General features: G+C 55.2%; 1 protein-coding gene across 3 annotated transcripts; it reads left to right on the forward strand.

Annotated features, from left to right (window-relative positions):
• Positions 1-3989: 3989 nt before the first annotated feature.
• On the forward strand, positions 3990-12643 carry atl2 (atlastin GTPase 2). Of its 3 annotated transcripts, XR_007964852.1 has the most exons (15): positions 3990-4140; positions 6170-6339; positions 6409-6618; positions 6721-6855; positions 6924-7028; positions 7103-7153; positions 7220-7276; positions 7354-7446; positions 8217-8355; positions 8441-8568; positions 8637-8693; positions 8783-8854; positions 8975-9406; positions 10092-10301; positions 11094-11246. XR_007964852.1 is itself a non-coding variant. In XM_052080632.1 (14 exons), the coding sequence occupies exons 1-14, from the start codon at positions 4068-4070 to the stop codon at positions 11313-11315; spliced, it is 1944 nt and encodes a 647-aa protein (XP_051936592.1). In that variant the 5' UTR covers positions 3990-4067; the 3' UTR covers positions 11316-12643. The 3 variants fall into 3 exon arrangements, 2 of the variants coding, with proteins under 2 accessions (XP_051936592.1, XP_051936593.1); XM_052080632.1 differs by lacking the exon at positions 10092-10301 and having other exon boundaries at positions 11094-12643; XM_052080633.1 differs by lacking the exon at positions 10092-10301 and having other exon boundaries at positions 6173-6339; positions 11094-12643.
• The last annotated feature ends 431 nt before the right edge of the window (positions 12644-13074 follow it).

The raw sequence follows: 13074 nt of genomic DNA on the forward strand, positions 1-13074 counted from the left end.
GCACACTAAAAGAAAAGTTACCCGCCGTACTTCTGCGCATTGCAGCCGTTTATTTACTCAACTGCAGATGGGAGGTGGTTCTCGCTCCATTTTTTTTGCATGTTAATAAACAATAGTACCAAATATGGCCGGCCGCCCGAACCGACGGTGACTGTTCTTGCGCTAAATACTTGGACCGTTAGCGCTTAGCTTGCTTTGGGTCCTCTCCCGCCATCACAAACCAGCGGCCAATTACCTCCCCGTCAGTCTGTCACGCTTTGTAGCACAATAAAGGCGCGCTCACGCCTTGCTCCCCTTGATAAAGCGCAACGATTAAGGCTCATGGCGCACAAAAAAGGGGAGGCCAAAAGGGACGCCGGGGACGCTCGCGTTCGACGGAGAGTAGAGGACGGCCAGAAAATCGGGCAGAAATAATGACAATTGTTGATTGCGCATACGCATCACATTGCCGACGGGATGGCCAAAACGAAGAGCTGCTCAGCCGTCGTGCTGAAAAAAAAAAAGGAAAAAAAAGCAAGAGCGAGAGAAAGGGAGACAAAAAAAAGACAAGGTTGGAGTCGATTGAATTTCTTGAGACGTTGAGAGTAAGCATTGAGGTGCTAAATGCCGCTTGACCGCGTTCAATCAAAACTTTGTGTTAGCGTTGTCCCGCTTTCAGCGGACAGCGGCAAGAGGTCGCAATGTGATGAATGAAATGGACAAGCTCCAGAAAAGCCGCCGCCTCGTCCAGTCTGAGGACTTTGTCGAAAGGAGGTGTCAGGAGGGGTAGGGGGGGTGAGTGATTTTTTTTTTGTTCAACTCTGACCTCAGCTCGCAAACAAACACGCCCCTTCGTTTTGGCCGCTCATTCACAAGCCGTCCGGCCTCGATTGATGGACGGCCGTCGCCACGGCAACGGCGCGAGAGGGCGGACTCGCCGGCCAAAGCAGAAACGGAAGGTTGCGGCCTTGCGAAGAGCCGCCGGCCCGCGCGCGGGCGGCGACCAAAGCCTCCATCTGGGGAGGGAAAGCCTCCGTTTGAACAGACAAACAAGAGTCGGTCGGCGGGAGAAACGGCGACGGGAAAAGTGATTAAAATCTCGCGGCTAATTAGGCAGCAAAAGACAAAAAGAAGATGTAAAAATCCCAGCGGGACGCCGGCGACACCATGCGACGCTCTCGCTCGGCGAGATGCTTCAGCCGCGTGCCGTAAAGCGCAGAAAAGCCAACGCCTGCCATTTAGCAAACACCTGCGCCATCTAATGAGATGGGCGACAACCGCCAGATGCTCCAAACCACGTTTGCTCGTCGTCTTCAAATCAATCGGGCCAGTTGTTTTTACGCCCACGTGATATACGACGTGCGTGCCTTGACTAAAAGGTGGCGCTACCAAGACGTCAGTCACGGTTGGCTTTGATAGGTCGCCTATAGCTTCCCATATTGACAAAAAAAACAACATTTTCATGAAGAAAACAGCAGCAGACGAGCCCTCCTCGCGGCTGCGCTCCAGATGAATCCAGGGGTGAGCGCCGGTGTGTGGCATATGCAGATACCCGCGCTTCCCGGTATGCTCCGATCGCGGTCGAGACCATGAAAGACGGATCCACGCGACGGCGTCTAAGTCGAGCCTCCACAGCATCAAGAACACGGCAGAGTGGAAGTCTAGACTTTTTACACACAAACTCCACGTGTCGTGATTGGCTTTGGGACCAACACCACCGTAGGGCTCCCCCTGCAGCCGCACACCTGTTGGTCATTAGCTAATGGGTGCTTTCAAAAGACTCCCAGCCCGACCGCTCAGTGTCGGCTAATTGTTTGCTCTTCGCTACCGTCATGTTTGTTTGTTTGCTGTTCCTTTGCTGCTGTCATGTTTCTGTTCCTGTTAGTTTTTTGCCACAGTCATGGTTTTGTTTTGCTACTTTGGATTAGATTTGGTTGTTAGCACTTTGTTGGTTTTGGATTCCGTTTTCTCTGTTTTATGAAATATAATTCGTCAAGTTGACCCTGCTCCTCCTTCCCGCCTGCTTTTTGGGGTCCACCGCCACCTAGCTACGTGACACCAAGAGACTCTCTCGGTCCTTGAGTAAGTGCTGCTGTTTTGGTTAGCCGCGGTGACGATGGCGCACGGTATTTCACCCTCCGTCGGCATCCCCGTGCGTGGTCCCGCTCGCCGGGAGTGTTCAGCTACGTCGCCGCGGACGAGAAGCGCCGACGGCAGCCGTGCGGGGAGAGTATTGAGACCCGGCCCGCGAAAAGATTCAAAAGAACGAGCTGTGGTGTGTTTGCGCGATACGTAAAACGTGCGCGGCGCCATTTTTCTTCGCTGAAGTGAATGCCAACTTTATTGTCAAATACAGCACAGAGGGCATTTCTTCCCTCTCAAAATGATGCAGGTTGACTGTGAATGGGATTTTTGTTTGTATGCATTTAGTTTTTGTCAAAGATCTATTTTGAAAATACCTTATTGCGACTCTTTTAACTCTTCGAAAGAGCCAAGCTGTTGATTTGGTGACGCCGACAACTGATGAAAACATCAAATCACATGACCCGACCGCATTCATTTTGCATTTGAGCCGAGCAGGCTCAATTCCTCGCCTGTGCTGCCACCGCGCGGTCGCGTTGAAACATTGCTTGCCAGACGCTGATTTGAATGTCATCAAATCTTGGGCCGCTAGAGGGAGCCCCGCCCCCAGATGAAAATTAAGTGAAGAGATCGCAATGGGGCAATTTTCTATTCCGGGCAAAGATGCCTGCAAAAATATTGCTTTGGCTAATGTGCTCGGGCGCTTCACTTAACTTCCACTGTCCCCAAAGCCACATTTAAAAAAAAAAGCCAATGGAAAAGCATCAAACTGACTTCATCCCTGGGCAGTTGCGCTGGATGATTGTTTGTTGCGCGTTTGTCCACCTCTCGTCACGTCTTGCTCGTCTTTGCGGTGTCAATACGCCACGTTGATTTGCGTGCGCGTGCACATCTTGTGAGCATGTCTGTCAAGTGAAAATGGAGTTTGAGAATGGAAAAGGCACTGTGGCGTCCAAGGTACCGCCAGCGATTTTTTTTCTATTTATTTGATAGCGTTTTATTCGTAATAAAAAATTAACGTATCACTCAAGCGCAGAACAGGAACTTGGGGACAAAAGCCCCAGGTTTGGCATAAGGACCTATCAGGGGTTACTTCCCCCCCTCACGGACGTTGGGCCTCCGCAACCAAGGGGAACTTGTCAAAGGATTAGCAGTCCTCCGAGACATGCCGCCCTCCTATTTCTGCTCCGAGCAGATTGTCTTTCCAGGATGTCGGGAAACAGCTGAGCAAACACTTGAGGACGCACTTATTTGATCGCTTGCGCTGAAGAGCAAGTTTGATGGCTTGCTTTGGCTCGGTGTTTGGCCTCGCTGCAAGCAGGTTCGATGCCATCAAAGCCAAATGAGCGTTCAAACGGGAGTTTCTCTTCAGACTGGGCCGGTGTGTTGGGCTTCCCATCACCCCGACCCATAGCGATGGCCATTTGTATGGCCAGTCCACACCGCGCCCAGTCACCATCACACTGGTGGAGTTAGGTGTGTGTGTGAAATATATATATATATATTTTTTTAAATGGGAGGTTATGTCCCCGATTCCAGAAGTTGGGGGTTCAATTCCCGGCCATTGTGACCTTGATCAAGACACTGCACTCCCGGTGTAAAGGTAGAAAAAACGCCCAAGTCAAGTACAACTTTATTGTCAAACAACGCTTGTTTGAGAGAGCCTTGGTCACCCCATTACCCCCCCCCCCCCCCTCCCCAAACTCAGGACTCGATGCTCAGCCTGCCAAATAATTTTGAAAGCAGCAAAGCCTGTCATGGGGTTACTCGATATGAGGCGCGGCATAATAAATACAGCAATGGTGTTTCGATTGAAAGAAACGACCTCGGACTGAAGTGGATGCACGCTAGACGCTACTCTCGCCTGCCTGCCTGCCCGCGACCACCGCTCGCAGATACGCGCAGAAAGGTCTCGACATCGACGGGCCAACATTTAAGCATGGAAACAGGCGGCGCACGCCACCCTGCTGTGACGTCAGCGAGGCTGACGAGAGCTCAGACCCAAGATGGCGGAGGTGAGCGGGTTGAGGAGCAGAGCTCACTTCGAGCCCAACTATAAAAGCCCGCGAGCCGAGCAAGGTAAGGGCCTTTGTACAACGACGTGGTCGCCGCGAGCGAGTGGCCGGAAAAAATAAGAAGAAACGCGTTTGCGGCTCCTTCGGCGTTGCCTTTTATTGTCCCCTTTAGCCCGCTCGCCTGTTAGCTTCGGAAGCCGCGCGGCGTCCGCGTTTGGGCTTGTTTGGCTACGACAAATAAAACAAAACAGCCGCCCCCTAGAACCTGCCCTCGAGCGGAAATACTCTAATACGAGTCGGAACCGGACAGCCAAGCGTCTCGCGCGGGACACCTGTCACCCCCCCCCCCGGACACTGACGAGGCGAACGGCCCGGTCCCCGGTCCCCGAGCCTCCGGTCCGCACCGCCGCGCTTCCCCCGAGAAGCGGCGCCGAATTTGGTGATGACGGACGGGGTCGACGCCGTCCCTCCACCGCGAAGACGGATCGGTTTACGCGGCCTAATATTAGTCACGTTTTGTCGCTTTGCAACCGTCCGTGCCGACCCAAGGCGCTGACGGTTCTTTATCGGAGGACGCACCCGCACCGCTTGCCTTTGGCATCCAAAATGGCTAGACGGGGAGATCTATTCTGCCATCCAGCCAAAGAGCGTTTGTTTCATGGTTTGGACCGTCACCGCACACCGGCTGGCACGGAGGGCAAAACGAGCTGTCTTTAGACGTTGTGTTGTCAAATCAAAGTCATTATTGGCCCGGTCCAAGCGACGGCCCGGAGTGCTCTTCCACACCGGACGACGCCATCTAACAATATAGGAGTGCGTTGTTTTATTTTGGGCCCGGTTGCTTGAAGTGCTTGCTGTGCACTCGCTTGAATACACCACGAGCCGGCGTCACTTCATATGGCCCAAAAGCAAATCGCCGCCTTCACGTTCCGTGCTGAAATCGGGCCCAAGTGGCCGATTGCGTTTGAGGGGGCCCCATCTGACCGAGCTGGTTGAAATGACGAGCATCCCCTTATCGGGCTTCCGCCGGTGAGCTGACCGTCGGAATGGGGCGCGTTGGAGGAGGCAAACGTGTCAAACGGGCTCTCCGGGACCGGACCTCCCCGCGCCGTGTCTGTTGGCAAAAGGAGCCAAACGGCCGCACGTGCGCTCCAATGCCGATTGTGCACTTTGTCCTCCTGGTCTCTCCACAGTTGGACGTTTGCCCCGCGCGCACCCAGAGAGGCGCCACGGGTGGGGGTGTGGGGAGGGCGGGCTGACGCTTTGCCGGAAAGCCGCCGGCCGAGTCGTCCCAAAGTAGCCGAATCCGGCTTTGGCCTTCACGTAGCCATTCGGTGGCCGGCGGAAAAGGCCAGCTGGAGCGGCACCTTTTTGGGGGGGTTTGGACATGGCGGCGACTTTGAACGCCACAGCTCCTCGGTGTGGCCAGAGCACTTGACGCGAGCCCCCCACCCCGCCCCCACATGAGAGATGACAAACTTTCCGCTCGCAACTGGCCATATTGGGGGCGCGGGGAAGGAAGCGGGGGGGGGAGATTAAAGAAGCTCACCTCGGCACGGCGCGTTCTCGCCCGTTACGGTCAAATCAAGTGAGCCGTGACTCAAGCCTCATCCCCGTCCCGACGGGGTGGCCTTTTTTAGGAAAGCGGGCCCGTTCGCATGTGCTCTGGTTTTCGATGGCCCTCGCGCGCGGCGGCTCGGCTCGCCGGCGGGGAGACGGAAGCCTGGCGCATGGCTGCGGGATTTCAAATATTTAGCCAGTTGGGATGAGCGCTCTCGGTGAGCGGATGGGCCGCCGCCGCGACCTCATTTGCCGTGCCGAAGCGGGTCGAACTGGGTCGTCTGCTGCACTCGGCTCTGTTCCTTTGTTCGGGGGGGGGGGACTTTTTGTCGCGTATGCGTTTTGGATGTACCTGGCCCTGCGCGGGGCCCCCGGGAGCGCAGAGGAAAAATGGCGGCCCTCCCTTCTACTTTGTGCTCTTTCAGCGCGCGGCTATTTTGGATCCGGACCCAGATGGCCGCCTGAGACGCGTCCTGATTAATGGCGCAGATCTCACCACTTTTTTCTTTCTGCCTCCCCCCGCACCCCCGCAGAAGGCTCGAGCAGAGTCCAAGACGTGCCCGTCGTTCGACGCGGTCCCAGGCCCGCCCCGGCCAGACCGGAGGACCCAGATCACGACTCGCCTCCGGGCAAGATGAGCCGGGACGGGGCGACGGCGGGCGGGCTCGGCCCTTCGCCCGACGAAGGCCTTCCGGAATGGCAGGTCAGGCCTCGCCGTCCGCCATCCCGACCTCGCGGGCCGTATCAGGACGGCGGCGTGCGCTCTGGCCAGGACGAGGGGGAGGAGGAGGCCCGGCCGGTGCAGATCCTGCGGGCCCGGGAGGAGGGCGCCGGCTTTGAGCTGGACGCCGACGCGCTGGAGAAGATCCTGCTGCGGGAGGGCGTGCGCGACCTGGACGTGGTGGTGGTGTCGGTGGCCGGCGCCTTCCGCAAGGGCAAGTCCTTCCTGCTGGACTTTATGCTGCGCTACATGTACGATGGGGTGAGGCACCGTTGCGCTTTCCAGTCTCGGCTCCGGGCTTTTCGTCGGCTTTGCCCGCCGGCCGTTCACCCGCGGCCCCCGGCCCCCCCTCCCCCCACGCAGCAAAAGGAGCGCTGGATGGGCGGGGACGACGAGCCGCTGACCGGCTTCACCTGGCGGGGAGGCTGCGAGCGGGAGACCACGGGCATCCAAGTGTGGAGCCACGTCTTTGTGGTGGACAAGCCGGACGGCGGCCAGGTGGGAGGCGCCAGGAGGCGGGGGGAGGCGCGGCGCGCCGGCGGCGTTTGACGCTGTCCCCGTTTCAGGTGGCCGTCCTCCTGGCGGACACGCAGGGAGCCTTTGACAGCCAGTCCACCATCAAGGACTGCGCCACCGTCTTCGCCCTGAGCACCATGACCAGCTCGGTGCAGGTTGGCTTGGCAAAAACGCAAAGGGCGAGGAGCCGCCACGCTTGGCAATCACGCTTTGTGGCCTTCCTTCTCAGGTGTACAACCTCTCGCAGAACATTCAGGAAGACGACCTGCAGCACCTTCAGGTGGGTCCCGTTTTCTCGAGGCGCCGGTGTGCCCGGGCTTTGCCTGACCCCTCCCCGCTTCCGCAGCTCTTCACCGAGTACGGCCGCCTCGCCTTGGAAGAGGTCTACTTGAAGCCCTTTCAGGTGCCCCGCCCCCGCCCCGCCCTCTCATTGGCTTTGCGCGCGACAAAGCTGCACTGCTCTTGTCGTCTTCTCGTTAGTCGCTCATGTTCCTCATCCGGGATTGGAGTTTCCCCTACGAGCACGACTACGGCCCGGAGGGAGGCCGCGCTTTCCTGACCAAGCGGCTTCAGGTGAGGCTGGCTCGCCCCGTACGACTCGTGTCCAACGCGCTCCACCCTTTGAACCCATTTGTGATTTGGAGCCGAGCCCCACGCGATGCGCGTCCTTGCCGCTCAAATAGGCCGCGGGCAACTTTACTCCCACCCCCGACGATGACGAGCCGTCTTGCTTGATGGCGAGCGTGAGCGCTGAGAGAGGTGCCGCTAAATCCCCCGGAGCGAAAGGAGACGCCGTGGACCAGACTACGAGAGTAGTTGAAAAATCGATACAGCTCGATCGATTGATATTTGGACAGAGAAAGGAAAACCACACCCATGACCAGGGAGAACACGTCCGTCCGACCTCGAGCGTCGCGTCGTCTTTCCTAACTCGGCTAGGCTAGCTCAGTCCTAGATCAAAGCTCTTTGATGCGGAAGGCGCCAATTGGTCGAAGCCTAAAGACGCGCCCGGTGCGAGCGGCGGACCGTCGACGGCCGAGTCGCGCTCGGCTCGAGTGGCGTCGCTACAAGCGTGAGCGGCGAGACAGGCGGCATCCGGACCGCACGGAGCAGAAGCGTTAGCCCGTCCATCGGCCGCGTCTTGCCGGTTTTCTAACGGCGACTGACCTGTAAGACACGAGCGTCGTCGCGGCGTTTCGCTCGGCCCGCCGCGACTCGCCGTTCTCGTCCTCCCCCGACATGGCGCGATCGCCCGCCCGCCCGCCATCTCCCGGTCGAGACGAGCGAGGCTCTGCCGCCCGGGATGGCGAAATGTTCCCGACGTGACGGGCGTGCGGCCGCAGGTGAAGCAGAACCAGCACGAGGAGCTGCAGAACGTCCGCAAGCACATCCACTCGTGCTTCTCCAACATCGGCTGCTTCCTGCTGCCCCACCCGGGCCTGCGGGTGTCCACCGACCCTCACTTTGACGGACGGCTAAGAGGTAACGCGGGTCAAATGCGTCGTGCGCCGGAAAGACTCCAGCGGCAGGTTTTTGTTTTTTGGGGTGGTTTTTTTTTGCCTTTCAGACATCGACGGGGACTTTAAGCGGGAGCTGTCGCGGCTGGTGCCTCTCCTCCTGGCCCCCGAACGACTGGTGGTGAAAGAGATCGGCGGCAACAGAGTCACCTGTCGAGATCTCGTGGAGTACTTCAAGGTAGCCCAAAAGCGGAGATCCGGGCCCTCGGCCCGCTTGGACTAACGTTGAACCGTGACATCCCCAAGGCGTACATCAAGATCTACCAAGGCGAAGAGCTGCCTCACCCAAAGTCCATGTTGCAGGTGGGCCGCGCGTGGAGTTTTTTGTTTTCTTCAGCTGCCGCCCCGGAGAGATTCCCTAGCGCGCCGTTTGTTTGTTGACCGCTTCGCAGGCCACGGCGGAGGCAAACAACCTGACGGCCGTAGCCGGAGCCAAAGACATGTACAGCAAGAACATGGAGCAGGTCAGCGCCGCCACCCCGTCGGCCGGGCCGACGAGTCCTTTCCAAACGGCGGCCTTCGCCGTGCCCTTGATTTGGGGTCCGTTCCTCACTCCCTCCCCCTCCTCGGCCGTGGGATTTCAGGTGTGCGGCGGCGACAAGCCCTACATGGCCCCCGCCGACCTGGAGCGGCGCCACGACGAGTTCCGCCAGCACTCGGTGCGCTACTTCCGCTCGGTGAAGAAGATGGGCGGCGCCGAGTTCTGCCAGCGCTACCAGAGCCAGCTGGAGGCGGAGCTGGACGAGGCCTTCGGCAACTTCTGCAAGCACAACGACGGCAAGAACATCTTCTACGCCGCGCGCACGCCCGCCACGCTCTTCGCCGTCATGTTCGCCGCCTACGTGGCGTCGGGCGTGACGGGCCTGGTGGGCCTGAGCGCGCTGGCGGCGCTGGCCGACCTGCTGATGGGCCTGGCGCTCCTGGCGCTCTGCGCGTGGGCCTACGTCAAGTACTCGGGCGAGTTCCGCGAGGTGGGCGCCGTCATCGACCTGCTGGCCGAGACGCTGTGGGAACAGGTCAGTCCGCGGACGCGGGGGGGCCTTTCCCTCCCCCCGTACGCCGTCGTGCATGCGGACGCCGGCGTTGTTGTCGACGTTGGTTTCTGTCGCCATTTGGCTCGGGGCGTGCTCCCCCTAAAAAAAAGAGGAAAATGGCCACACGTGCGCTTGCGATGTGTGAAATAATGACTGCACTCCCTCCCGCGTCGCCATTCAGTCATCACGGGCCGACACGCATTTCTTGTGCAAGTCGCAATGTCGTGTCGGAGTCAAGTCGAGACCACTTCATTGTCAACCGCGGATGAAATGTGCCCCCTCAACATAAAACGAGCCGTCAAAACAACAGTTGATGCCCAAATAATCCAAGGCGACGCGTAAAAAAACGCAGACAGTCGTGCGATCGCAAGCGCTTTTCCCGCATGCGCCTTGTTTGATGCGCTTCTCCATGAAACGGGAGCGAATCACAAAACGCAACAGTCGGTCGGTGTTCACTGTGAACAATGATGAGAAACAATCGGCGTTAAAAAAGGGGTTGGGAGTACGCCCCAGAGAAGCACTTTTTAATTTGCCCCCCCCCCCCACCCCCCTTTCTGTTGCCTGTGACTTGCCATTTTCTTCCTCTTTCATTTCGTCTGATCCTTTTGGATCTCTCTTGCGCTTCTGGCGGGTAACTGCTGCTCTTCCTGCCCGCTGTGCTCCTCAGGTTTTTTCCAAACTTTGCGACCACGTGACCGGGGGCGCGGCGTGGCCCGCCGCTCTTCTGCCGTTGGCGGCGCTCTCGCCCCCCAACAACAACAACAACAACAACTACCGGCAAAGGAAGAGCCGCTAAGACCGCGCGTTGTCGCCTCCGCACTTTTAGCCGTTTGTTGACACGCTGGACTCTGTGGCCACGCCCACGACAGATCTCACGGTTGCTATTGGTCGTCGTCTTACCATGTCTTTTTTGTCAAATGCTTTATTTCTTTATTTTCTTCAGTTGGCTTCACTTTTATACTTTGGAGGTGTTTTGATGTTGTGCGTGCTCAACAACCCTTCCTTTTACTCTTCTCTTTCTAATTTTACATTTCAGCCTTTTTCCTCTTTCCCAAACCCCAATTTGACACCATATATAAATTGTGTGTGTGTGTGTGTGTGTGTGTGTGTGTGTATGTGTATGTATATATATACATATATATATGAATAGGTAAAACTGTGTCTTGGAAAAAAACAAGATGGTATAAATTAAACATAACATCTAGGTACATTCGTATTAAAAAAATCTCAATGTATTTTTTCAAATTCTATAGACATTTCAATGTTTTCGAAAATACAACAAAGGGGTGAAATTTGTATTTAAAATAGATGTTTTTCTTTAGTATGTAGTATATCATTTAAAATATCGCTTGTCCTTCACATTGTCCTTTTTAAAAGTGGATCTCAATCAGTTTTCAAGCACACCGTGTTGGCGGCAATGTTCTAAAGGTCAAATTCAATAAGCGCCACGCTGGCCGACGGGTTAGCGCATCCGTCTTAAGTGCACGTCACTTTTATATGTCGGTACAAAGTTCAAGTCTACAGCCATTCACGGCATTGAGAAGGTTTCATGATATTGGGGTCCCGCTCGCTTGCTTGATGTCGATACTTTTTCTTTGTCTGCGGACATCGCGTCTCTCCGTTTGCCCGCAAGTGTTGCTCACTGTGGGCGCTTTGGCTGTGCTTGCAGGTTCTCAAGCCGCTCAGTGAACATTACATGGAAGACGACGTGCGGCAGACGGTGGTCAACTCGCTCAGAGCCAGCCTGACCGAACCCGGCGGCGGCGGCGGCGGCGGCGGCAGCAGTGGCGGCGGCGGCGGCTCCTCTTCGCTGGCCTCCGCCTCCACCTTCCCCTCCTCGTCATCTTCGCAGCAGCAGCAGCAACAAAACGCCAAGTTAAAGAGGCACTGATGCACTTCCCTCATCACCATCACTCTTCCTCGTGTGCTTACAACTGCGAGGAGTAGATCAACACCAAAGCTTGCAGTGGCCTTTTGCCAAAAAACTAAAGAAAACAACTAATCCTGGAAAATGGACGCCAACTCATTGCCTTGAAAGCACAACTATTCCAATCAGGTCTTTTAGAAACAACATGGAAGGCAAATGCAAGCGTTGTGAGAAGCTGCTGACTACGTTAAGATGCGTCTGTAACCTCGTGCCATTGTCATCGATAGAAACTGTAAGTAAGGGCCAGTCGGCCATTGAGTTGGGTGGAGTTGAGAGCAGCCGGGCACTTTCACGTGCTTTGTGCTCCTCTTCTGCGTGGCGCTCACATGAGCCAGGGTCCAACCAAGCATCTGGACTTGTTCATGGAAACACTTTGTTTGTTCCCTGACTGACATTTTGACAATTAAGTGACATTAAGCTAGCTGAAATTGAGCAAGTTTAAGGCTTTAGATTGCAGGCTAAGTTGTATTTTTCCCCTGGCTTGAATCTGCTTACTTCCTCGTACTTTTGGTCCCTCACATATTTCACAACACAAAGCCCATAGGATCTCACGCTGACGTTTCGACGAGTTAAAGCCGTGGGCACATCAAGAGAGTTTCACGATTTCGCTTCACGGGCTTAAAAAATGCTCCAGCAAATTTGCCTTACTTTTTTTCACGGCAAACTCGAGGTTGAACATATTCACACAAATTCATGTCAAAACGATTCCAAACTTAACTACACCCTCGTTCGTTTTTTCACAAGGACTTAATTTGACACGGACGAAAAAAAAATCAAACAAAAAACGGTAAGACGCAGAAAGCAAGTGGCAAGATGTTGGTATAGCTTGCTACTCGTCTGCTTTTCGAAAGGCATGCGCCGCTCCCTCGAGAGAAAACCGCAGATGACTTGGTCAATTTTCTCCAACGATGGTTCAAACTAGAGTAGGACTCAAATGTGACCTCTGCCCTTTGACGGTCGCAATCCTTCGATTCTCAGGAGCCAACAAGCGAGTAGCAGCATCATTGAATCACCTCAAGCGCCGGGGTTTTGTTACGCTGAGATTGCATGTTAGAAATGTCATTTAAATCAACTTTGAATACGTTTTGTAGCGAATTAAGATTGTTTTGGTTTGGCTTAATTTACCGGTCCGGTGTCGTCGTTTTGCTGCTCTTCAAGTGTTTAGACGAGGACGCCGTAAAATGTGATTGATTGAAAGAGGTGGAAGTGTGATTCCTGTCCACATGAAAAACAAGACAAATCAAAGGTAATTTATTTTTGAATAAAGTGTTTACCTTGGGAAATAACCACAAGACCCGTTTCGCTTTTTTTTTTTTTTTAAATAGGGGTGCCGACTTGACGAGTTCAGCTGCGGTACCGGAAATTACCGTGTAGGGGAGCCAAAGGTTTAAAAACCTTGAATCGGCTAACGCGTGGACTCCCTTCCACCACACCGGTGCCTCCAATCTTTTTCCTTTTTATCCATGTTCTGCAACCACTGCAAAAAGGTTCTAAATGTCCTACTACTAGTAGTAGTAACAACAAGAATACGATAATAATAATGGGTGAAAATGTGAGTGTCTCAAGTCAAGAGTATTTGTGGAGCACTTTCAAACAGCCATCGCTGCGTACAAAGTGCTGTACATGGAGCAATTGAACATGCACAATAAACAGTAAGACGAATCGGTCATAAAGACGGTCGAAAGCACCAAACAGTAAAACCAAGAACAAATCTAAGTCATGC

The sequence above is a fragment of the Hippocampus zosterae genome, chromosome 11 (genome assembly GCF_025434085.1).
Source record: "Hippocampus zosterae strain Florida chromosome 11, ASM2543408v3, whole genome shotgun sequence".
NCBI lineage: Eukaryota > Metazoa > Chordata > Actinopteri > Syngnathiformes > Syngnathidae > Hippocampus > Hippocampus zosterae.

Bases quoted from the DNA above. Each gene is read 5' to 3' on its own strand.
- atl2 (XM_052080632.1), top strand. From the start codon at position 4,068: ATGGCGGAGGTGAGCGGGTTGAGGAGCAGAGCTCACTTCGAGCCCAAC. The intron at 6,340-6,408 runs GTCAGGCCTCGC...CGCTCTGGCCAG, and splicing joins AAGGCCTTCCGGAATGGCAG to GACGAGGGGGAGGAGGAGGC. The intron at 6,856-6,923 runs GTGGGAGGCGCC...TCCCCGTTTCAG, and splicing joins ACAAGCCGGACGGCGGCCAG to GTGGCCGTCCTCCTGGCGGA.